This window comes from Trematomus bernacchii, unplaced genomic scaffold (genome assembly GCF_902827165.1).
Source record: "Trematomus bernacchii unplaced genomic scaffold, fTreBer1.1, whole genome shotgun sequence".
In the NCBI taxonomy this organism is placed as follows: domain Eukaryota; kingdom Metazoa; phylum Chordata; class Actinopteri; order Perciformes; family Nototheniidae; genus Trematomus; species Trematomus bernacchii.
The window spans coordinates 134,015-158,876 of NW_022987839.1; the positions used below are offsets into that span (position 1 = coordinate 134,015).

The 24,862-nt window shown below is 37.0% G+C and overlaps 1 protein-coding gene across 2 annotated transcripts; it reads right to left on the reverse strand.

The window, feature by feature from the left end:
• Positions 1-3,325: 3,325 nt before the first annotated feature.
• Positions 3,326-19,961, reverse strand: LOC117500301 (macrophage mannose receptor 1-like). 2 transcript variants are annotated; one of them, XM_034153119.1, is made up of 33 exons: positions 19,819-19,961; positions 19,149-19,505; positions 18,647-18,817; positions 17,316-17,471; positions 17,084-17,194; positions 16,223-16,360; positions 15,940-16,119; positions 14,074-14,228; positions 13,690-13,803; positions 12,888-13,003; positions 12,564-12,712; positions 12,278-12,477; positions 11,477-11,598; positions 11,208-11,286; positions 10,956-11,100; positions 10,728-10,766; positions 10,010-10,173; positions 9,756-9,823; positions 9,083-9,183; positions 8,772-8,914; positions 8,515-8,620; positions 8,021-8,148; positions 7,884-7,931; positions 7,749-7,772; positions 7,522-7,557; positions 7,285-7,390; positions 6,322-6,551; positions 5,941-6,106; positions 5,452-5,622; positions 5,231-5,344; positions 4,525-4,683; positions 4,307-4,333; positions 3,326-4,219 (listed from the first exon to the last, which is right to left on the reverse strand). In XM_034153119.1, exons 1-33 carry the CDS (start codon positions 19,880-19,882, stop codon positions 4,005-4,007), a joined length of 4,302 nt encoding a protein of 1,433 aa, XP_034009010.1. In that variant the 5' UTR covers positions 19,883-19,961; the 3' UTR covers positions 3,326-4,004. The 2 variants fall into 2 exon arrangements, with proteins under 2 accessions (XP_034009010.1, XP_034009009.1); XM_034153118.1 differs by having other exon boundaries at positions 4,307-4,336; positions 19,819-19,959.
• Positions 19,962-24,862: the final 4,901 nt, after the last annotated feature.

The window sequence follows — 24,862 nt, forward strand, 5'->3', positions numbered from 1 at the left end:
CCAGCTGCTGCGAAGGCTCGGTGCCCTCGGGTTTTTAGCCTGGTCTTGGGCACTACCAGCAGCAGCTGGTCAGCAGATCTTAAAGCTCTGGCTGGGGTGTAGCGCTGGAGCAGTTCAGCTATATAGGCCGGAGCCAGCCCATTTAGTGCTTTAAAAACAAATAAAAGGATTTTAAAATCAATTCTGAACCGAACTGGAAGCCAGTGTAGTGAGGCCAGAATAGGGGTGATGTGGTCACGCTTTTTGTGGCCAGTCAGCAAACGTGCAGCAGCGTTTCTGAAATTACAATGTGTTATTATTTCTTTTAATTCAGAAAAATAGATTTTGCATTAGGATTAGGCCTATGCACCTTTCACCAATGAGTGTAAACCATACAGTGTACATTCTGTGTATGTAGGTATTAGATACCCTGCTGTCTGTGTCCAACGTACACAAGAAATACAATATTTTCCAAAAGGTCAATTTGCTGAATATAAAGTCAAGGAAATTCATCTCAATTTTGATTTCGTTCTCATGGCAACGTCTTCCCAATTTCTCAATGTTTTCTTAAAAGTGTGAAACAGCGCTACTAGGATTAATGGATGGTTAATGTAATCTAGTACATGTGGAGAGACGAGAGAGATGGTACAGTAGGCCTACTGCATTTTCAGCAAAGTCTACCGAAGGAATCACAGGTGAGTTGAGGTTGTCATCCTTTGATTAACAGCACACAATTAGAAATGTACATGTAAATGCAATAAACTGGCGGAAATGATCTCTAGGAAGTAGGAAGTCAGTCATACTTTGGCCTCGCACATTATAAAGTTAACAACTAATTTGTCGCTAAACGAAATACCCTGGAGTTAACGTTACATCTGGCGATAGCTAGCTTGTGTTCCAGTGTTGCTAGGGTTCAGCTAGCAACACTGCTAGCTAACTCAGTCGTTACTTTACGTGTTTTGCCAGCTAGCAGCGATGGAGAAAGAAGATGGAGAAAGAAGATGGAGATTTCTGTCCGCAACTGATATTACCACCACAGCTACAAAATATATGACGGTCAGACTTCATCTACATGACAGAAAGGACACTATTTCTTCAAACAACGTGAGTTATACTACTTCTGTCTGCCTGTCACTGTTATCTGAATGCTTCTGCTTGCTTGTTTTTGTCACGTCTCCCAGTGGTTACATGTGGTTACAGTGGTCGGTTACATCTGTATTCAAATCCCTACCTGTACTGTATTTTTGTTAATGTTATCTGGTTTACAGAGAGGTGGTAAGTAACTAAGTACATTTACACAAGTACTCTACTATATTTTGAGGTACTTTACTTGAGTATTTCCATGTAATGCTACTTTATACTTCTACTCCTCTACATTTAAAAGGGAAACAATAATTTACTACATTTATTAAACAGCTTTAGCTACTTTAACAAAATGCATTTCTAAAAATGTAACTAGTGGACAAACTCATTAAGTCACAAAAGAGTGACATTATTTAAATAGTTTACAAAAACTCGATCAGAACTTTGTGTACAACAGTAAGATGCTACTTGATGCAACAATATTATCTAGAAATGTCACATGTATAAATATAATTATATACACACATAAAGGCAATTTTTCTGCATTAGGATTACTTTTAGTTTCTTAATTAGTATTTTGAAAATAATGTATCGGTACTTTTACTCAAGTATCTGAATACTTCTTTCACCTCTGGGTTTACATTATGTGCTGTGCAGCCTAATATGCTTTAACTGCTGTCTATAGAGACACAGTCACACGGACATGTACCTAAAGGGATAATTTGGGAATATCTCAAATGTTGGCTGTATTGGTTGGTTCAGCCACCTGTTGACTGTGAATGAACATGTTCAGTAGGTTTGTTAGTTGCTTGTGAGGATATTTGCCTCTATTGCCTTTTAGTTTAACTGTGTTTTGAGTATCTTTAACCAGTGACCATAGTACAGTGGCGACTCGTCATTAGGGGCAGGTACAGCCCCACCTAGTGTCAGCAGAAAGTAATTAAAATAATAATTCCAAAAATATGCAAAAACTATATATCTTAAAATATATTTTAAGATCATGTTTAGTCATCGGATTCGTCTGTACATTGCTGTTTTAGTCTGCGTTCTTCTAATTAGTGTCTACAGTGTGCTTATTGAGCCGTGTTGAGCAATGTGGGGCAAGCCCCGATCTAGACCCTCTCTCTCACTGTCAAAGTGAATGGGTACTGTAAAAACTACACTGCGCATGCTCAGATAATTTTTCTATTCAATGTGTGCGGCAAAAAAATAATCACCAGTGGGGCAAAGTGCTGGCAACCCCACCAAAACGTCATCTCCTAATTCAGAGCTGATTGGCTGTAAGTAAGTGTGCCGCGAAAAGTGTAGTTGTGAAGAGGAGACGAGAGAGAGCAGCGTATAGCGATTCAAATCAGTAAAACGGAAAGAAAATGAATGAAGTAGACCATCTACTGCAGCTTTGGTAAGTTCATTTTATGTCATATCTTTTGTTGATCTTCTGTGTTTTGCCTATAGGCTATTGCTCTGCTGGATCGATTGATATTGTGACCTCGGTGATCAGTGTCTGTGTTTTACTTATATGTACAGTCTATGGTGTTTTAATGCTGAAGCATTACGGTTGTTGTTATTGTTAAGTATTGCTTTGTGATGGTGCCCTTTACTCCATGTATCAAAGTGCATTACAATATGACATCCCCACGCTGTGTCCGTAAATGTATGCGCTCACAGTGTTGCTCAGTGCTCTTCATTCAAGGCTTCCGACAGTATGTCATTTGACACTCTTCCCCCCCCCCCCTCTCTCTCTCTATCGGAACATGGATAGCCTCCAGCTATTTGTTTACGTGTTTAAAAAAGCACCAGAAGCTTGTATATAAACATCTAAGTTGTTTGTGCCCCACCACTTTTGTACATATAAAAACACCACTGATAGTACATAAGGCTTGAGGTCTCCCTTTGATATTTCAAGTGTATGGGAAAGACTGTGTAAGCCATGTATTTGATACAAGCATTGATGCTTTTTGATATTAACTTGTGCTTCTGTGAATATATTTAGTCACTGAAGTATTTAAACGGATACTTTATCTACAGAATTACCATATGAATAATTTGTAATAAGTCTCCATGTTGTACCTTGAATTCTTGAAGAAAACTTATTATTATTGATTCAATTTTAATGTGTAATGAAGAATAAAAAAACGTAAGAAATGTTAAGGCATTTAGGGACATTCGGACTGCGCTTAACACCCGCAAATATAATAATTCAAAACATCTGTTTCCAACCTTAAATTCTTGACTGCATATGTTTAACACAAGCAACACTGAATAACTTTGAAACTGCTTGTAGGATTTAAAAGCCTGTTTGCAGTATATTTATTTTTTGTCTCAAAGGAAATATTATAAAATCAACAGATTAACAATGTTAGCATTTTTATGTCTTGCAGTATATGTGAAACCATGAAGAAACAGTCAGTCACCACAACCTGAATATAAAGGATATACAAGCACAATACTCTCTCTGAGAGTCTCTAAAATTAATGCTAATTAAAAACATTCATTGTTTAAGCCAAATGAAGCCAAGCACTTAAATAAACCTAATTTCACATTTCTCCTTTGAATTTGGAGAAAAAGTTCATTCGATGTAGATGCCAATGGGTTGTTATTTACATCTTTGTATACAACTAATTTATTTGATCTTCCTGAGTCCCATGGATTTTTAGAAAATGAAAGTAGTACATTACAATATACTAAATATATCAATTAATCAACACATTTTACATACACCCATTCAATTAAGATGCCCATCTACATTGTATTAATTGGTTGCTTTTTATAAAATCAAACACAATTTTGAATTATAACAAACAGAGATTTATACATCAAATAAAACATTCTAATTGTTTTTCATCATTAAAGCTAGTTATTGCCAACTGCATTGAATTGTCAAAAGCGAAAATGAACTGCTGCCTTTTTCATCACAGAGTTATAACAAGCCCTGGGTTCTCCTATTCTGCAATTTCAACCACATCCGGCTTGGACCGCTCATTGTTGAAGAAGAGAGGGTTGTCGAAGGTTGATAACTTTGTGGGTATAAGCAAGCTGCGGCCAGACTTCTTGAATAGAAACAAGGCGATTAATGTTCCGATGACAATTGCAATAATGACCAGGGAAACTATCAAAAAAACGTGGCCACGGGTTTGAGGATCCATCCTAGGAGTTACTGTACAGAATCAACAAGTAGATGATGAGCTACAAGAACAAATGTAACATTTTTGACTTAATATAAACATGTATAGATTTATCTTACCAGTTGTCTGTGTCACTTGTTGATTTACTACTGTAGAAAGATAACAAACATGATAAAAACTTTAAAAAAATGCTTCTACATTTGATTTAACATCTGAATCAATTTATGAATAGATTTTTCTATTTCATTTCTTGCTTCTTTCAACACAATGGCCAATGAAAAACACAATTATGTTATATATTATACATACATAGTCCTATTTTCTACGATGATCTCACCTTTGGCAGTTTTGCAAATATATCCTCTTTCATACCACTGGTTCTCTGTTGTCCATCTACCATCCCCAAATCTAATCGCTCCATAAGTATGGTCGCCTGGTTGATCAATACGCCAGTTACTGTAGTCCATAACGCTTCTGTCCAACCACTGCCACATGCCTGGGGACAAATAGAAATGTTGTGTTTTTTTTCTTTACTTCAAGATTGTTTTTGGACCAGATTAAATATGTATTTAATTGAACACTCAATATCTTTCCTTTCAATACGAACTGCAACAAAATAATATGTTCAATCTCCTTTTAACTCTTTTTTTGGCTGAGAGAAATACATAAATGTGTGTTCACTACCAGTTTAATCAGAGCATTTGCTGAAATCATCAGAAAATAAGCTTGAAGTGGTTTTGGGGCCAGAAAATCAAAACAAGCTGAAAGATGATTGTCTGATGTAGACCTGATGATAGTCCTTGCAGTGTTTGCACTTTATCAATACCTTTCACATTATACTTACAAATGTAATGCAAACATTTGAACATAGTTTATATGCCTGTTTTTAGTTCTGTATTCAACAGGAATAAATATATTATTAATAGCAATCGTCTAACCTTTTTTGTTTCAGAGTTTATGTATCACAAGTACAATGTTCCTTCTTTATGTCCTAGTGTAGCTTAATTTATATTTCTATGAAAGATCAGACAATGTGACTGTACCTCTGTGGGTTTTATACAAGCCGATCCAGAAAGAGGATTGGTCTTCAACGCTTATAATATTGCTATGAATGAATTCTTGCTCAGAAGGATCTGTGATGCTGGCAAGAGTTCCACCTTAATTCACAAAGAAACACACAAGCAAACGAAGAAAACTTTAGTTGATGCTAAATACAGCTAATTGATAAGGAATATGTGTAAGACCATCCATAGAAGGTACTTACCATGTCTTACACAGCCAGCTGATGCATCAGGCCATGTATTCCTTCCTGTCATAAAGAGGTAACAGAAACCCCTAAATTGTAGCCAGCTGTTTCTCTGGCGCCTGAACATCTGCATTTCTGGGTCGTCAGGGCAAAATCCTGGAAAATCGCTTGACTCTGTTGGTGGCACATCTGTGAATGAGATGGACATTAAGGACATTTGGATCCACTAATTACTGTAAAGTACATTCTTTCAAATCCAGTGCACTGAAGTACTGTAATCACCAATTTGATAATAAGGTAAATGGGGCAGATTTATGAGCTGCTTCAATATGCTACAGCAGCGCAAAGTGTGTGTTCTCTTTACACAGCGATGTTGTGTGTAAGGAGCACTCTGCGTCCAGGCTTCCACAAGTCACCTTTTTAGTACTGTGACAACACCATATGATGATGACATTAACATTAAAATTGACTTGTGTATTAAATTATTAAAATGTATATTAGCTCTACCTGTAGACTTCATGCAAATGCTGTTTAAGTTCTGATTGCAGCCGGTAGTGATCCATTTTCCATTTACATCCATGATCACACAAGGTTGGAATGATCTTGGTTCCCCTGTACCCCATTTGGTAAAGGTGATGCGCCAGCCATCAATAAATCTGAAATATCCGGCAGTCTGAAAGCAAAGATTGATCAAACTGCATTCAGCTTTAGGAATTCCAAACTATAGGCCTGTTAAGTCATCTTTTAATGCAAATCTGTAATCTTTAATAATTATTACAATAAGGATTCACTTTTTTTTCCATTTTTCTTTACACTATTGAAAAATATGTAAAATATTTTAAATATATAACTTTTGTGGATGTTATTATTCTGAATACATAACATTACCTGATTTTTGTTCAATCCAATCCACAGAGAAGCATTGAGTTTTAAAGCCATCAGCTCAACATACGACTGTGACCATTCGTTACGCAGGCTGGCCAATTTTGCACCATCACGTTCACAATGCTGTTTGGCTGCATCCCAGCTCATTGTTTGGGTAACAACCTTAATGGAGTCATTTAATATTTTGACATAGTCGGTAGGAATAGGTTCAGGTGAGTCTGGGAGAGAAGGATCTGTTGTGGGTGAGAAATTATACACATTTAGTTGTTCCCATTCATCGTTAAAGGCAGGGCTTTTGTTGTGGACATAGATGCTCGAAACTGATTATTATTTTCCATTTTCCTAAGAAGATTAAAATCCCTTATTTGTACCATTATAACAGTGTCCAATTTGAATAAACTTGTGATTGAAATACAGTACAAAGTTCAATTGTATTACCGAAAATATAATCTTGATGATTGCCGAATATTCATCATGATACATACATCGTTAGATGCTTTGGTACAATTAGTGCTGTTGTAGGTAAAAAAGGTTGACCCCATCCACTGATGGTTTTATTGTGAGGCAAACAATTGCAAATTAGATACTGAATTTGACCTCATTAACTTTTGTATTTTCATCATTGCTGTAAATGAATGGTTCTAAAATATACCAGCAGTCTCTTAGTCATGTACACGCCGTATACGTGCACCTGCTGTTCTAGTGCAAGGTCCGATAATTCGAGTCCACACTGTTCAAGCATGGCGTAGGGAAATACAGAGTATGTTGTAAAAGTAAAAGTTTGGCTTTGATAATGATATAGAAACATTGCTATATTGACACATCAGGATAATCAAAGTTGCATGTCAACCCCTGTATGTAACAAATACACATAGACAATATTGTGAAAGTCCTTATCTTTTTAAATCAATCTCGGTGTATATTACACAAAAAACACTCAAGAGAAAGGGCCAAGGAAAGGCTCACCAACATTTCGAAGACAGACATATCCATTGGTGTCATTGCAGGACTTTTTAATCCATGTTCCAATACCAACGTCACGATTGGTAGACAAAGCACCACAATTTCCCCGCTGAAAACAGTGATGGTATAAAAGGGTTAAATGTACATTTTTTATTTTTTTTATTTAGATTAATTAATTGATATACAAAAATATATATTCCAAGATAAATGACATTTTAAATTGTGTCAAGAAAATATTACCTCTCTATGCCCTCGATGTTGAGACCTTTCAAGATACTTCAATGTAAAATCAAGAATTTAGAAATGGGTGTGAATAAATAAACATATTAGGAACAAAACAGATGCATTTAATTTATAAAAATTGAAATTGTGATTTTATGTACAGGTGAAATAACTCTCTTCTTATACAAGTGTGATGTATTTTGACAAGTTCAGAAAAAAATGTAAAAGTATCAACAATGATTTACCTCAGAGATCGAAATGTGATGCCTCTGAAATGGTAGAAATATTTTCCAAATTAAAAACCCAAAAATGTCACCTCTGTTATTGAAGCGCTATGTTGACAATATTTTTCTTTATTTAAGTTTAATTATTTTAATAACCGTGTAAGAGCTATGAAACCTGCTCCTTGAAGAAAAGAGGTGTTGCTGCTGTAAAAAGAAGAAAAAACGTTTTTAGTAGTGACGCAGATGCCTCTTTAACCTAAAATTTGAATCCGAAACGTATTATGTCCACTTACTTCGATTTTCCAGTTGCTGTATTTCATTGGTCGCCCATCAGTCCAGAGAAATGAAGAGAGACCTACCATATGCAAACCGATCCACAGGTCTGTGGTAGGTGCCTCAGCCAATTGAGTAGTCAAAAAGACTGAAAATGTAAAACATATTCATCATATCAATAATGATTTTTAATTGTTCAGATTTGCCTGAATATTCACAACATACATTATATAGTGTATGCTCTATATATAGCTCAAATAGTCAAAATAGTTGGTTGGTAAATCAGGTGGCTCAAGCCGGTTTAGTCCAGTGTCCTGTTAGAGCTGAGATCTTTTACATAACTCACTTTATATACATTGTATGCCTGCAGAATCCAGACAAATATTTCAGTTTAAAGGAAATATTTATGAACCCAGCCAAATGTCTCAATTTCTCAATCCTAATGTCTGTTTTATTTGTTGTCTTTATTTGGACACCAATGGAATATAATATTATAAAAAACCATAAAACACACCTTGTGCTTTTCTTGAGAGAATTGAAGCCAACTGTCCTCCTATTGCTCTGCATTGTGTCTCTGCTCCATTGAACGTCTCTTTCTGTGTATTAATGATCCTGTAACACTAGGTGAACAATTAAAAACAGCTTTGAGTGTTACTTTTTTTATACACAAGAGTTAAATACTTTGTTAGATTGAAGGCCCATTTCATGCTAAAAATGGGTTGTATCCCCACCCTGCCAAAACAATAACAATAATAAAAAGTGCCTTCTGACCTTTAAGTCAAAATGTTTCCAGTTTTGTGTACAGCCGCCTTTTGGAAGAACTGTTGGTGCTACAGTGGCGTTGGCTGGTGGTGAGCCTCTTCGTTTGCAAATTGACTTGTGCTCATACCCACAATTAAAATCATGCCAGAACCCTGTAAGCCAATCAAAATAAATCAAATAACAGTTTAGCAAAAATAAATTTAATTTTTACTTTACATTTCAAATGTTTTGATTAATTCAAATGTATTGATGAATTCTTTATAACATGCATATATATATATAAGAATGCCAGTAAAGAAAATCAATTTTAAGTTACTCACCCAGATGATGACTCATGACAGCACAGTTCTCAAAATTATTTTGAGAGTTAGGTTGATTTATATCCCACCTTTGAAACACCACTGGAGAACCATCCCTCCACCTTTTTGAAATGTAAAAGACGCATCCATTATTTTCATTATCATATTTAAATGTTATAATTGTTATATTGCAAAATAGTATAACAAAATTAGCTATGCCCTTAAATCCAGGCATACAAAAACATAGATTTTGTACAAAGAAGTAATTTGACTGCTTGATAATTGATGCTGCACTAGTCACATAACTACTGCCCAACCCAGCAGTCCCCCTCAGCTCTCCAAAGCCCTTTAGACTCCTTTTGATCAATATTTTCTGGCCTCAGCTCTTATCATCTGCCTTACCAGCCATGGCAGAAAGCTGTTTTTTGGATGAACCGACGATATACCACCTGCCCGCCACCAAACGGCAGACACTTAAAGTTAGAAGCTGGTGAACAAAATGGAACATCTATCATGCTCAACAAACTGATGTTTCCATCCCAGAGTTGGTGAAGACCAAAACAAATCTAAAAGTTAATTCATATTTAGTTTACGAACCTAACATTCAAGTAGTTACATCATCCACATGTCGCAGTTTTTATACTTTTCTTCCTTTTTTGTTTAATCTTATATTCATTATTTGAGTAATGCTTACCCATATGTTCCATCAAGATCTACGTACAGGCCTATCCAGTACTGAGTCTGACCACGTTTTCTGGACACCTACACACAGACAAAGGGCAGCAGTACTTACTTTGCAGTATGTTGTTAGCTTAAATGCCATGGCCAATGGGTAAAGACATTAATGTAGAAAACATAACACCAGCAGTACTTACTTTGCAGTATGTTGTGAGCTTAAATGCCATGGCCAATGAATAAAGTCATTAATTTAGTAAAAATGTCACTCACCTGTTTCCATAAAAAGACACTTTCAGCTTCATTGTTGATCGTTACCAAGTCACTATGCCTTTTTTGGCAGAAGTGACGAGCTTCTTCCATAGCCATCGTATTCTCGTTAATATAATACTGATTCCCATTCCATTCTAGCCACCCGTCTGAGGTCTTATTGTAGTCTGAAAACATGTCACAAATATATTTGTATTACAGATAATGTGTACTGTTTGTCCAGATTTCAGTAGCTTTATGGCCATTCAAGTGGCTTGGCTATATAAGTTGTAGAGACATTCATGATTCTCAGAGGGTTAATCCTTCACACTTTGATAGTCCATTGTGAGTTTCCCAGCCCCACCAGCATGTGAAAAGTTTTCTCTTGTCCAGCGAAATATATCTAAATCATTACCCTTGATTTTTGTATCTACTGTAGCATAACCTCTGTCAAAAATAATTTCCCAAGTTGGGATAAATAAAGTATATATCTATCTATCTATCAGTTACAATTGTAATTTGTCCAATCCTTATGAAAAAAGCTACAAAACTAACATTTCCATCAGGCTCATCTGTGTTCAGTAAGCATGCTAACTTTCCATACTAAGAAAGTAAACATGGTAAACTTAATACTACTTTTAAATGAGGATCAACCCACAGTGACGTACCAGAAGCAATTTAAAGCATACAATACACAGTTAAGTTTGGTATTTTCTATATGGTTATGAAGTGGCCCACTTACCAGGAGTGACAGGGCCTGGGGTTGGATTTGGAGTTACTCCTGTAAGAAGATAGACAGAAGAACATTTTACTCAGAACTCTAAACAGAGCACTGGAGTGATATTAGGCCGCTTTAGGTTGAGTTTACCAAAATACCCTAGAGAAATACGGTTAACAGTAACAAAAGAGTGACAAGCTCTTCTTTGAAAAAATTGTAAACAAACTAAATGGTTTCAGTTCCTCATCTTACCTGCACGGATCTGGCATAGCCAATCATGGTACATCTCACAGTGCACATCGTTCCAATTCCAAATATGATACGTTTTTATTTCAGTGCAAGATTCTGCGTTGTTTCTGTTGTTTGGCTCTCCATCCTCCCAGTGTTGAAATTGCAGCTGTGAAAACAAGAGAAAAATACTTAATTATTTTTTTTCTTTTTGTATTTCATTAGTTATTCTTAACTAAATGTTACAGCGATTAAACTAGAATACTGGTTACTCACGGGAGATCCATCGCTCCACACATAACCGGTTGTTGGGTCAGGGGCACTAAGTCCAATCCAGACTCTTCGTTGTCCACGTCTGAACAATATTTAAATTATGATTATATTATCATAACGTTTAAAAAAACATTAAAAGAACAACATTTTGCCTAATTTCGAAGTAATCTGTAGATGGATGCCCCAGTGCTCTGTTGACTGACTAGGTGGCCCTTATCTTTTGCATTAACCAGTATATTTGTATTGTTGTACTTTGACAGTTCATACTGTACCCTGTTTGTATTGATTTTAGCTCCTCAGAACTGTGGATACTGAGCAGGTCCCCCCCGAGGGCCATGCAGTAATCCCTGGCCTCATACCAGGTCTTCATGTCAGAGCTTTCCTGTACAAACAGCTACAACAACACAAGGAAAAACATTTTCAACATGGTTTGGCAGTGTTACTGTACTTCACTACAAGAAAGCAGTTTTTTGGACTTTTGTATGTTGTAGTTGAGTAGTTACAACTCTTTGTTTATCAGTTATTGAAAAGACTTAAACATTTCTAAGTATCTGAACTAGGGAATGGAATTAGCACCTGCTATTCAGGTCACCTGCTGCAATGCCAGTTTTCTTTATAATAACAAATATTATGGTAAAATTGTATTCTAAATCTAAGAAAACAATTAGGGATTAGGGTTATATTTAATATTTATACTGCTGACTGAAGATAATTTTAGATTTTGAAAGTTGCATTTCAGCAAAGTATTCTGCTAGTAAGAATTTCATTTATTAATTCTAGAGTCCATATTATTCTGTGTTATGTGTTACCAGACTCATCAAGCTAACACGGAGGAGAAATATCAATAATATAATTCAAATTGCAAGTGCAGGAATTACATTTTCCTTAATTAGTTTTGACCAAACAAAAAATGCATCCCATGTCCAACATTCATTATCGTAGATGCAATATAAAGAGTGGAAGTAAGAGGGCGCAGCGCCCCTGTTACCCGCTTTAGACAAAACCCTGAGTATTGTAATAAGTTATCCTCTAATCTTTTTATTATTATCTTTTTTTAATACATGTGGCTCTACCTTAAAGCAATCGTTTCTTGATCCCACTCGAGTCCAGCCTACTGCACATTGTGTAGGGGTAACACTAGGTGGTGCAGGGGTTAAAACGGCCCCCTCTGCCAGATGTTTACAGATGTATTTCTCCTTATTGGTGCAGGGCAGCACATCCCAGAGGCCAGCAAAAACCCCTGTCATCATGGCAACACACCCCTGTCGGTGACCTTAAATTGTTGAGGGAGAAATTATGAATTGTCAGTTTTCAGGCCCTTTTCTGAGTCATCTTATATATTTTTAAATGTCCCCATACCTGGCATTTCAGCATTCCAGTGAGTAAACCTCACTGAGTTGGCGTTGGTCCACACAAATTGATCGATGTCATTCTGGTTTGAGAGGCCCAGCCAGAAGTATTTCTCTGGTCTCAACCCCACCAAGCTGACAAGGAAGGCATTATCCACTCTGGAAATAGTTAAACAGTTAGGGTCGCAGGATTTCTGGTGTCAGTAAATGTTTTACAGAGACAAACATTTTTAGGAATTCAATATTGTTTACATTTCTTTGAATCTTCTCATAAGTTTGAAATTCTGAAATGTAGTGATGATCAGAATATTTCTAATAATATACGTGTTCTTACGCATTTGAAACATCAGCTAAGTAGGAATTTGATGTCCTGCAGTCATCTTTAGCTTCATCCAAGGTTTTGGTCTGGATCCCTATAAAGTAGCAGTAAGAGCCATGCTTTCTCCACCCCTGTATTGATGCAAAATAATAATTTGAAAAAAGACAATTGTAAGATTTCCATCACCCCACCAACTTTCACCGTGGCATTTTTCTAACTTGCTTATTTAATATCAGAAAAAGAAAAGATGCTATCATGACTAAAGTCGCAAAAAATATCCTCTAAGATCAAGATAAACTCTGCCCTAATGCAAATATCATAAAGTTGAATATTTGATTTAATGGGCATTCATTGATTTTTTTAAAGATTTTCTTTTTTACTATTGTATAACCCTATTACACGCTGAAAAAACCTTAAATATTATTTTTCTAACAAAGTAAGGTTGCACATTAGTATTGATTTGAAACTGTGTGTCAGTCCAACTGTATATAAGTGTAATATTATTTTGAGTTTTGCTGTTTATTTTGGTCTTGTTGAGGAAAATATCTGTCACATAGTAGTGATGGACCTTTAAAGCAAAAAATTGCTGTTCGTTATTTACTATGAATTGTCAACCGTTCTACGATGACAACCCTTTCCTACACATGTAGAGTTCTACCAAGCTTAGCTATCATATGTGCACATATATATGCTGCTCTACCTGCAGTGTTTCAATCTGCTGCGCTGGATATAACCAAAATACTTACCTAAAACAAAGGATAAAAAACTGTGATACACTTTTTCTTAATCAAGTAAAAAGCAGATAAACTTAACGCACCCTTTTACAGCCATTATCCTGCTCCACTTCATTTCCAGAGGGAATTGAGGCACTCATCTTCATACAAATGGAGCCATGTTTCTCCTCACACACACGGTCAGCCCAGTTCCCATTCTGTAACAAAGTACCAATATATATTTATTTATGTAGAGACTAACTAAAGGGTACTACGACCAATGCAGTAATACATCTTAAAACTGTACGCATACAGTATATCATACTTAGGATACAGACATCATGTACTGTATTTATTCATTTTAACACAAACTGTAATGTGTTTTTTTTAAGTGTAGTAATATTGCTGTCTGATAAATCAGGTTAAAGAGCTATTGTTAATGCCAAAGACAGTATATAAAGGTAACATGTGCACATAGTGCTCCTTACCTCTCCTCTGAGGAGAATACAGTCCTTTATGTCAGTGGAGACAGCAGGTGTACCAAATTCCCAGCTAGTGAAACTGACAGTGGAGTGGTCAATCCAGTCAAACTGTCCCTCTGTCTTCCTGTCATTCAGTCCAATCCAAAGCTCATCAGTGGATGCTGCAGATACAGACAAAAAAGTATTACCAAAAAAAACATGAAAGTAGGCTGAAGGAGTTAGATATGAGTTAGATATTACATGTAAGTAGTAGTGAATGAATGTGTATTAAGAAGAGAAAATAAAGTAAAAACACTTTGAAAAGGAGCAGAATATTTTATCTGCAAACTTTTGAACTAAAACCATACATCACCAATAATGTATAAAATATGTGGAACATGTTGAAGTCAGTATGAAGTCTCCATCAGACAGAAAATAATAGGCTGAGACAGTCTGTTAAACTCCAGTCTGTGGGTGTTTCTCAATGTCGAGGACGCTTGCTTGGTAGCAATCCTTCCTGTGATTCAGAAAATGAAGAGTGGAACAGGCGAGCAAGTGTGCAGGTGTGCGTCATATGAGAGCCCCCGCCTTACATTTTACACCACAGATTTGGGGAAATTGGTCAGTGCGCAAAGCATTGTGGGGATTTTAAGACTGCGGAGTCTACACATGTGCAGCCTCGAAATTTCTCGCTACGAAGTACGCCGGGCTCGGTAGAATTCCAAGTATGCTGGACATTGGAACAGTCCTTCGGCGACACTCGATGACGTAGTATGCTTGAAATAGTGGTTCTGGAGCAGCCTTCCTCGACATTAAGAAACACCCTGTGTGTTTGTGTTTTGAGGTGACAACGTTATCAAACACCTGTGTGTGAGCCCAGAGATCAAAGGTTACCATGGTGATGTGCAGTGATCAGTGAAAGGAGAGCCATTGATCCACTTTCCATTGATGTGAATGAGAGATAAACCTCTTACATTTCCAACTATAGTTGAAAAACGGTAGCTGCTATCGGTAAAATGTCTACTTTGTGAGCATGTCAGGACCCTGAGGAGCGTCTCAAGTGTGCTTTTTGTGTACTTTCGGGTCAATAATGTGGCATTTTTGGCAGATTACCTAAAGCTGTGCTGCTGGTGCTGTGATGAAAGATGAGGCTGCATTTACAATGGGCCTTAATGGAGACATGTTGAAAGTTTTCCTACAATTCAAGCGTAAAATGATGTCCAAGGAGTGTAGGGTTTGGGAATTATGGCAGGTTTTAAAAAAAAACATTTAAGGCGAATTTCAAGCTCTCCTTAACCCTTAACGAGCTGCACAATACACACTATTGTTAAAATCTGAAGAAGGCCTCTTTACGAAGCTCCAAACTAAGTTAAATAATATTAAAAATCTGAAGAATAAGTTTTACAGCTGAATGTCTTGTGACCGTTTTAAAGTTGGAATGAAGTCTCTAGCTGAAAGTATGTGGAAGGAGTAGCATTTGGCGCACAGTGTAGGTAAAAGAGGATTTGAAGGTTCTACCCATTAAGTTACAAGTTACAAAAAGAGTTTAAAAAGCAGAATATTTCAAAAAGTATAAAATATTTTGAAAAAGTTGAAAGTTTCCCATCATGTGCTGAAAAGGCTGAATAGTTTGATATTTGAATGGTTTTCTGTAGCTGAAAGTAGGCTGAAGTTATTGAGAGCCAAACTATTTTGGTCAAATAACAAAAAGAAGAAGAAGAAGAAGATTAAGGAAACAGAAGAACTTTAGTGTGAATGCTGTTGCATTAAAAGCGGAAGTGATGATAAGAGGAATTATTTTTATATGAGTCTCTACATAATTTTTTCTTTTGGACATTTCTCCATATAATTTCTTTACAGATAACTTATGTTTGTTTTAATTTGTTCACGTACTGTATCCAAGCTGAGAGATTACAAAACTTTGGTCTTCCACATTTCTTATGGTGGCGAGGTCCCCTCCTTCAAAGCGACAGTCTCTCTGGGCATCAGGCCATGTTTTCTGAGTACGGTTAAGGTTGAAGCAGTGGCCATTGTAGGCAATCCAAGGGGCTGAACAAAATCCTGTCTCTGCAGCTGATCATGCAAAGAAACAAATATATATATTGATTGATTGACATGTTAACAACAGTTTGAAATGGGATTTGTGGAGTAGAGTAAAATAGATCTTATTCTTCACCTTTTGTAGGCAGTGCCTCGGCTGCTTTACTGTAGCAGATGTATCCGAGTTTCTTGCTGCAAAGTGAACTTTGCCATGAGTACTGTACAGCAGGATCAGCAATTGCACAGTTGTGTCCAGGATCAGCAAGGGGATGTCCTAAAAGAAAGCGGCAATTACTTGACATGTTGGTTTAGCAAAGCTTCATATTCTTCTATAGTTGATGGATGAGGGATCATGTTACCTTTTATAAACCTTACAGATTAATATGGGAGTATCACTCTTTTATTCTAACTCTGAAAGCAAGTGTTTTCCCCAACATTTGGACTACTTTAGTTCCAAGGAGAGCTGATTCGAGCAATGGGATGTATAACGGTCCCTGCAGAACCTACTGTACCTGGCTTGTGTATATATTTAGGCCTAGACCTTTGGGTGACTTACTGAATAGACAATAAATAACGCCTTTATTAGTAGTCATTAGTTTTATATTTAAAAGGAAGCCAAGGAAGGGATTTAGTTTTCCTCTTGGTGTTTGTCAGTAATCTAGCAGCAGCTTTTTGAATGTTTCAGTTGCAACTGACCAATGGTTTTATTGGGGAGGCCAGTTAGGAGTGCATGAACACTTTCGACAAATAATTGCCTGAATGGTCTTTTCTATATCTAGCTTGGACACAAAGTTTTATCTTTTTTTAAGATGCCAGATTATAGACTTCGTTTCAGCTTTAATGTGGCCAAACAAAATGGAAATGTGGTTTGTTGAGTATTCATTTGTTTTCAACACACTGGATTCTATTTTGTCTAAAATGGATTTTATTTTCCTATACATTTTAGGATATTGCAATTTTATTTTATCAGAATAGAACCACAAAGAAAAATACCTACCAGAGTCCCAATTCATATAACGGTAAGGTCTCCCATTAGACCATTTCCAGCCATGCTCTGGATCCAGGAACAGACCAGTCCAAAGCTTATTGCCTCCTGTACCTAGTAGTGCTGGCATGGAAATCAAAAAGGACAAAACATTTAGTCTTTCCCAATGCCACTAATTGGTGGTATGGCTAAAGGTTTCTGATCAATGTTTATATGCATATATTCAGAGTCAGTGTCACCTTACCTGTGACAAAAGCCTGCTGGTGAAAATCGTAGATACTCAGCAAGGAGGCCCCCTGCTGTTTGCAGCTGGCTTCAGCCTGGGGCCAAGTCAGAGCTGATTGTGAGTTGAGCTGGTAATATTCTCCTGTGGTTGGGTGTGTATTCCAGTCTCCTTTTGCTATGAATGTAAAACATAAACATGTTATGTTTGCTACTTTCTCCCTGTGAACTAAAAGCTCACCTATTATGCTATATTTGAAAGATATCTTATAGGGTCATATCTATACAAAACATGTCTCTGAAGTGTTTTGCTCAAAATACCAAACAGATCACCCATTGTAGCATGCCTCATACCCCTCTATTTCAGCCCTGTTACGAAAGTGCTGATTCTTGGTCTTGCCCTTTAAATGTAACTGAGCTGCTGCTGGCCACGCCCCTTTGGAGCGTCAGCATGCAAGCAGTGAGCTCTGTGAAGACAAGGCTGACTTCCGGCAGAAACTCAGGTAAACGCTGCCTTGATTAAACGCCATATTATGTTCCAAACCACATCAAGCATTATTTCTGAAACAGTATGGAGCAGAAACGCTTTCTCTCGCGCGGGTTTACCACAAGGACAGTACCTTTTTTGTGTCGTGTTGGCGATCCTTGCTAATGTAAACACAGACCATATTACTACCAAAACACGTCGCGTATTGTTTCTGATACAGCGAAGTTTCTGATAGGGGACGATAGGTTGGGCTGGACGTTGCCATGAGTTCAATGTGAAGCCAGCCCACATTTTAGTAATGACGTCAAGTTTGGATCAGCTCCGTTGTACCCCGTTTTTAGAGATGTGGGTAAGGAGGAAAAAAGAGAGGGTTGTATTTTCTGACACTTTGTGAGTCACCTTACACACCAGGGACACATATTTATGTATAAAACACATACAAAAGTGCATTTTGCATAATAGGTGACCTTTAAGTTTTATATCTTTGTCTTCATTAAAGGAAAAGGGTTGACTGTAAAGTAGCGTTAGTCTCTAAAGTAAATCAAATGACACGTGATCTGAATGATTTAACTTGAGTGCCTAATTTTTACCAATTAAAACATCTGTTGACACTAGACCATGTTTCAATTTGATCCAGACCAAGACAAACTCTTCTGTCCTGACAATGGTTTGGCGTGTGTTCTGGGATGTTATTATAAATACACATCTGTAATTTTGGTTCTAATCAAACAAAAAAATTCAGATTTTCATACTGCAAACATGTAGGTGTTAAAGGGCCTAAGATGCATAGTAATGAGATAATAGCAGGTTTCAATAATAATCTAATAATAGTATTAAGAGTCACATATTGTACTGGCAGTACTCACTTGTAACTGGGCAGAAGCCCCAGCGTTCGCTTTGATATTTTGTTTCAACTGCACACCAAAGATGCCTTTGGGGAGAGTCGAGCGCAATGCAATTTGAGTACCACTTGTCTTTGTACTTGAAGGGAAACATGCACGGCAGTCCAGCTGCATTTCCATTAATTGCAAAAAGTTCTGAGAGTTACAAGAAAAAAAAGCAACAATTATTTGACAACTTCAAAACAATGCTTGATTATATTTGAATGCAGTTAGCAATCCTGAAAATATGTTTTTGTGATTTTTAAATAAATAAGTAAATAGCAATGCATGAGTACTACTATTTTAATCTTCGGTTGAATAGAGCTAACATGTAAATATATTTTTTAACATCATCTCTCTAGAAGGTTTTCTCTAAAAATGTTGGTAATCTATTTTAAGAACTTGAAATCCAATGAAAAACGGTTTTGGTGTAGGGTGCCCTGAGGACAGTGCAGTTCCTTAAAAACATTGCATTTGTATACTGTACCTCTGTATGTTCTTGCACAAGCACCACTGGACGTCCCTGAAATTGTAAGGTGGTTGTTTGGTCCGACTGTTTTAGAGAGAACTGCTGTGTTGTCTGCAGTGAGCTCAATGTAAAACTCTTGTCCTTTGAGGGCGAGCAATGTCCCGTTCTTGCATTCCCACTTTTGGAGGTCGCTGTTTTCGTCACATTCATGGAGGCTTATTTCACTTCCCACACTTTTACCTTGGACTCCAAGGCACTTATTTGACAATTGAACCAGAAGTCGGTCCCCATTTGTCCAGCGTACATCATTGCAGTTGTTATTTGTTTTAACCAAACAAAACCCAGTGTTCTTGTTAGTGAGTTGAAATGGTGAATCTGTTCAGAAAGAATGACACACTGTACTTACAAGAAACCAGAAAAATATATGAACAACTGTTTGTCTATCATTGACTGAAAATAATTCAAAAATAAAGAGAACTTTAATAAGCAAAGTTACAATCATCTGTTGTCTTTTAAATATAAATACAAAAACTGAAATCTGTTTGCTATTGAACTGTAGCAAATAAACAAGAATGTGTTTAACTCATCTGACGCACACTGACACATGAATGCACACTGCAGTCTCACATAAAGAGCAGTGCATATCTAAACAAACTAACAAAATCTCTTAAAAGTTGAAATACTGTACCATCTGAAGCCAAACATTGCAATGTTTGGATGAGGAGCAGTAAGGCTGTCCAAGTTATCTTCATGGTTGCTATTGAGATATCTCACATCTGAAGACTTTATCCATGCATTTCTTGCAGCGTTTGAGAGTTGTGTGAATAATTGTTGAACGTCAATTTTATAGTACTGACACATCCTGTCCTGCCAAGTCGTCAGAACTTTGTCTTAGACTTTTTTCTTTCTTTCAATTTCACTTCCGATTTTTTTTAACCAGACCCCGAATGCTGATACTTGCACATTTGGCTGTTTTCATCTTCATACACATTCTCAGAAAACAAATAAATGTACGTGTCATTTGCCATTTCATAATAATCAGACACGGTGGAAAACAAGAAGTACTAGTATAATGCTCCAGTAAATGATCATTTAAGTGATAGCCAGTTAATGCATATAACCCGTGAAACAGATCAAAACAAAACAGGTTTTTCTCCTATCTCAACATACATTACAAGCCAATACGGTAACCAACAGTTATTGCATTTATTATTTATATACATTGTTATTGTTACATTTATTTTACATTTATGAATATAAATGAAAGTGCCTGCTATGATTTTAACACCCTTACAGTATGTGAGGACAGAGGAAGCAGATGTGATGCAAAATGCGGTTGATGCCAAGCATGATTCACACAGATACCAAATAACATTGGGGTTGGCCGTTTGGTTCTTCCCTTCCACTTTAACTGGAGAACAGATTGTGTAATATTCCCACCAAGGAAGCTATCATAATGCTGACTTTCTTTTTTTTTTCTTTTTTTTTTTTGTGTGTCTGAGCAAATATTAGGCCTTCTCGAGAATTGTTTGCAAGAAAGTCCCCAGTGTTATTAATGTTGTGTTAAAATAATTTTTCGACATAGTTAGTGTGTTTCATAGAATGGTTGTTGAACACTAACCAGCAGACACACATTACAGATACGGTTAGGGTGACCAGGTGTCCCGGGACTGCACAGCATTTTTATCATTTGTCCCGCGTCCCACAAATTGAGACTATGTCCCGCATTTGAACACGGAGCCCCTTTACCGACATAAAATAGAACGAAATAGCGGGATAAACTTTTGGTGGTGTAAAATGGAGCCTGGGAAAAAGAAAATGCAGCTACAACAAAGCCTGGGAAGGTACTTATTCTTGGGTGAAACCAGTGGAGGGAGTGTTTTGGCTCGGTACGCTGACGGCCAGCACTGCCCTTTATTATAAAGGGCGCTGACAGGCGACAGAGGTCCATTCCATATGTGTTAAAAGAACACATGGAATTTTCTAGTAAACAAAAAAGTGTTAAAAAATCCAGAATATGATTTATATTTTGCTGGCTACTGCAGAATGCTGTGGTAGCCATGCTGGTTGAGTGTGCTTTGAACTCTGAATAAATCATCAACAGTGACACCAGCAAAGCCCCCCCCACACCATCACACTTCCTCCTCCATGCTTCACGTTGGGACCAGACGTGCAGAAACCATCCGCTCACCTTCTTTGCGTCTCACAAAGACACGGTGGTTGGAACCAAAAATCTCAAATGTGGACCCATCAGGCCAAAGTACAGGTTTCCACTGTCTAATGTCCAATCGTTGTGTTTCTTGGCCCAAACAATTCTCTTCTTCTTGTTCTTCATCCTCAGTAGTGGCTTCTTTGCAGCGATTCGACCATGAAGGCCTGATTCACGCAGTCTCCTCTGAACAGTGGATGTTGAGATTGTCTGCTACTTGAGCTCTGTGATAATTTATGTGGGCTCTAATCTGAGGTGCTTTAATTTGCGGTTTCTGAGGCTGGTAACTCTTGTGTATTTATCCTCTGCAGCATAGGTAACTCTTGCTCTTCCTTTCCCGGGGGGTCCTCATGAGAGCCAGTTTCATCAAAGCGTTCCATGGTTTTTGCGACTGCATTTGAGGATACATTAAAGGTTCTTGACATTTTCCGGATCGACTCGCCTTCATTTCTTAAAGTGATGATGGACGGTCGTTTCTCTTTACTGAGTTGAGTGGTTCTTGCCATAATATGGATTACAACAGTAGTCAAATAGGGCTTTCCACTGTGCACTAACCCTACCTCTGCACAACACAACTGATGGTCTCAAACACATTAAGAAGGCAAGTCATTCCACAAATTGAATCTTGACAAGGCACACGTGTTAATTGGAAACCATTCCAGTTGACGACCTCATGAAGCTGACTGAGAGAAGCGAAGAGTGTGCAAAGCTGTCATCAAGGCAAAAGGGGGGAACTTTGAAGAATATAAAATAAAAATAATATTCTGGATTTTTTTAACACTTTTTTGTTACTTAGATAATTCCATATGTGTTCTTTCATAGTTTTGATGTCTTCAGTATTAATCTACAAAGTAGAAAACTATTTAAATAAACAAAAAACATTGAATGAGAAGGTGTGTCCAAACTTTTGACTGGTACTGTATATGCGGCTATAGATTAGCCATAAGAGAGTCGACGTTGCAAGTCCGTCCTCATTGGCCCCTCGACCTTAATGGTCTCCTATCATGCAAAATGCACTTTTTGATGTCTTTTATACATAAATATGTGTCCCCGGTGTGTAAGGGAACCCACAAAGTGTCAGAAAACAAAACCCTCTCTTTTCCTCCATACCCAAATCTAAAAAAACAGGGGTACAACGGAGCTGATCCAGATTTGCTGCGGTCATGACGTAATATTGGAAATGTGGCTGGCTTTACACCCACGGCCCTATCAGAAACGTCGCTGTATCAGAAACAATGTGCCACGTGTTTTGGACATAATATGGTCAGGAAGCAGGATATAAAAACTTTAAAGGAACTCACCTTGTGGTAAACCCGCAAGAGAAAAAGCATTTGAGTTCCATACTGTTTCAGAAATAATCCTTGATGTGGTTTGAACATGATATGTTATTTAATCACGGCAGCATTTAGCTGAGAATGCTGAGTTATCAGCCTTCTCTTCCCTCTGCAGCTCACTGTGTGCCTGCGTGCTCCAAAGGGGGCGGGGCCAGCAGCTACTGACCCAGAATCAGCCCTTCTCTAACAGGGCTGAAACAGAGGGATATGAGGGATGTCTAAAATGCATGATCTGCTTGGTATTTTGAGCAAAACGCATCATAGACATGTTTTTTATATATTTTTATATATCTGAGACCCATAATATATGCCTAAAAATAGCATAATAGGAGACCTTTAAATATGGACTTGCAGGAGCAGCACAGACAGTAGGCCTGGTTATATAACCACTCAAATATAACTCATTTAGTCAAGGAAAACTTTATTTAAATACTTAAGTATGTGTTCATTTTTGACAATAATGTTTTGGTTAAAAAGGAAATGGCATCTGTGAATTTGAGAAGTGAGCTGTGATAACAGTAGTGTTGTGTACTTACTTACTTTATTTATTTATTTTTAAACCTTTTATGCTCTTAACCTTTTATTTTTATTTTTTATATTGCCATATTTTATCCAATATGCTCCTTTAGATATATATATTTTTTCCTTATAGCTTTGTGAAGCACCTTGAGATGATGTTGTCTTTAAAGTGTGCTATATAAATCAAATGTATTATTATTATTGAGTAAGAGGTCAAAAGAGTAAAAAGTGAGATGTTCTAGTATAAATTGCTCAATAAACAAAGCAAAGGGCCACATCTTACATCTAAAATAAAAAGATCTGGTTGGCCACTGCAGATCGTTCATTATTAAAGGTGGGGTAGGTAAGTTTGAGAAACTTTTTATTATATTCCATGGAATGCTCTTAACATCCCGATAGCAATGAATATCTTAAGTGCTTTGACAAAAAATCCATACAAAAATATCATCTGTGGAAGCCGTAGTACTGTAAAAAGCACAACCAATCATTGTAACCGGCCCGGCTAAAATAACTGGATGGCCTACCTGCCTGTCAGCCTTCCATCTGTGCACAAACTTATCTCGTGCCCTCATTGGTCATGTGCGCGTTCGTGTGTGTTAGAGGAGGGGCTCTGTAAGGAAGTGGCAGATTTTTTCCGGCTGTGTATTTTCAAATTCTAGCGCACTCAAGCTGGTTTCTCCAAAATTACCTACCCCACCTTTAATAATAATAATAATAATAATAATAATACAATTTATTTATATATCTCTTTCCATGGTACTCAAAGGCATTTACAGATATAACAAAAAAAAACGTTATACAGTATACAACACACAATATTTATAACACATTTAAAGCAATTCTTGAACATGGTCTGATGCAGTGACAAATGTGTTTAGGGAGAGAGTTCCAGAGGGAGGGGGATGTTTCATTTCATTTAATTTCAAACCTTTATTTATCCAGGTGTATCCCATTGAGATCATTGATCTCTTTTTCAAGGGAGACCTGCTCAAGTAGGTTCCACATGAAACATAAAAAGTAAGATAAACAGAACAACAAAAAGGACATCATACAGCATCATTACAAGGGATTACAATTTACATAACATGTTACATCACCACTCACCGCCTTGCTAACCACCTGCTGATTTCACCAAGGGGGTTAACCCAACGTTAGCCACACCTTTGATACGGCTCACTTAAAGTTGTCAGACTTTTTAAGATGGACCAGCTATTCTTATTTAAGTAACATATTGATCACCAGTCTTCCAACTACTGTTCTATTTGTATTATTTTTTAAATAAATAATAGATTGTTCTTAATTTCAGTGTTTAGAATAAAGCAGCAATCAAACAGTTTAATCCTGTTTTAGTTTCCTAAAGTGAATTGGTAATAACTGCATTGAATAGGCACGTGATTGTCTGTCCGTGACAAATATTCAAATACACTATTATCCTAACAATTTTAAGTCTTCCCAGTACATCCAATTAATATGTTTCTTCATAGTCATTACAACATATATGAACTCAATTATCATTACAAATACAACATCCGACAGTCCTCGTGGATTTGGACATTTAAGTTAGTCATTTCTAAATCTATTGAAACTTCTCCCATTTCAAACACACTGTGAAATCTCTGGACATGTCAGGTATGTTTACCATTTGATCCTGCTTTTTAGTGTTTTTTGAA

Excerpts from the sequence above, each read along its gene's own strand:
- LOC117500301 (XM_034153118.1), bottom strand. The coding sequence starts at position 19,882 with ATGAAGATAACTTGGACAGCCTTACTGCTCCTCATCCAAACATTGCAA. Across the intron at positions 8,915-9,082 it reads TGTCATGAGTCATCATCTGG|GGTTCTGGCATGATTTTAAT; the intron begins GTGAGTAACTTA and ends ATTGGCTTACAG. Across the intron at positions 7,773-7,883 it reads GGTTTCATAGCTCTTACACG|AGGCATCACATTTCGATCTC; the intron begins GTTATTAAAATA and ends CTACCATTTCAG.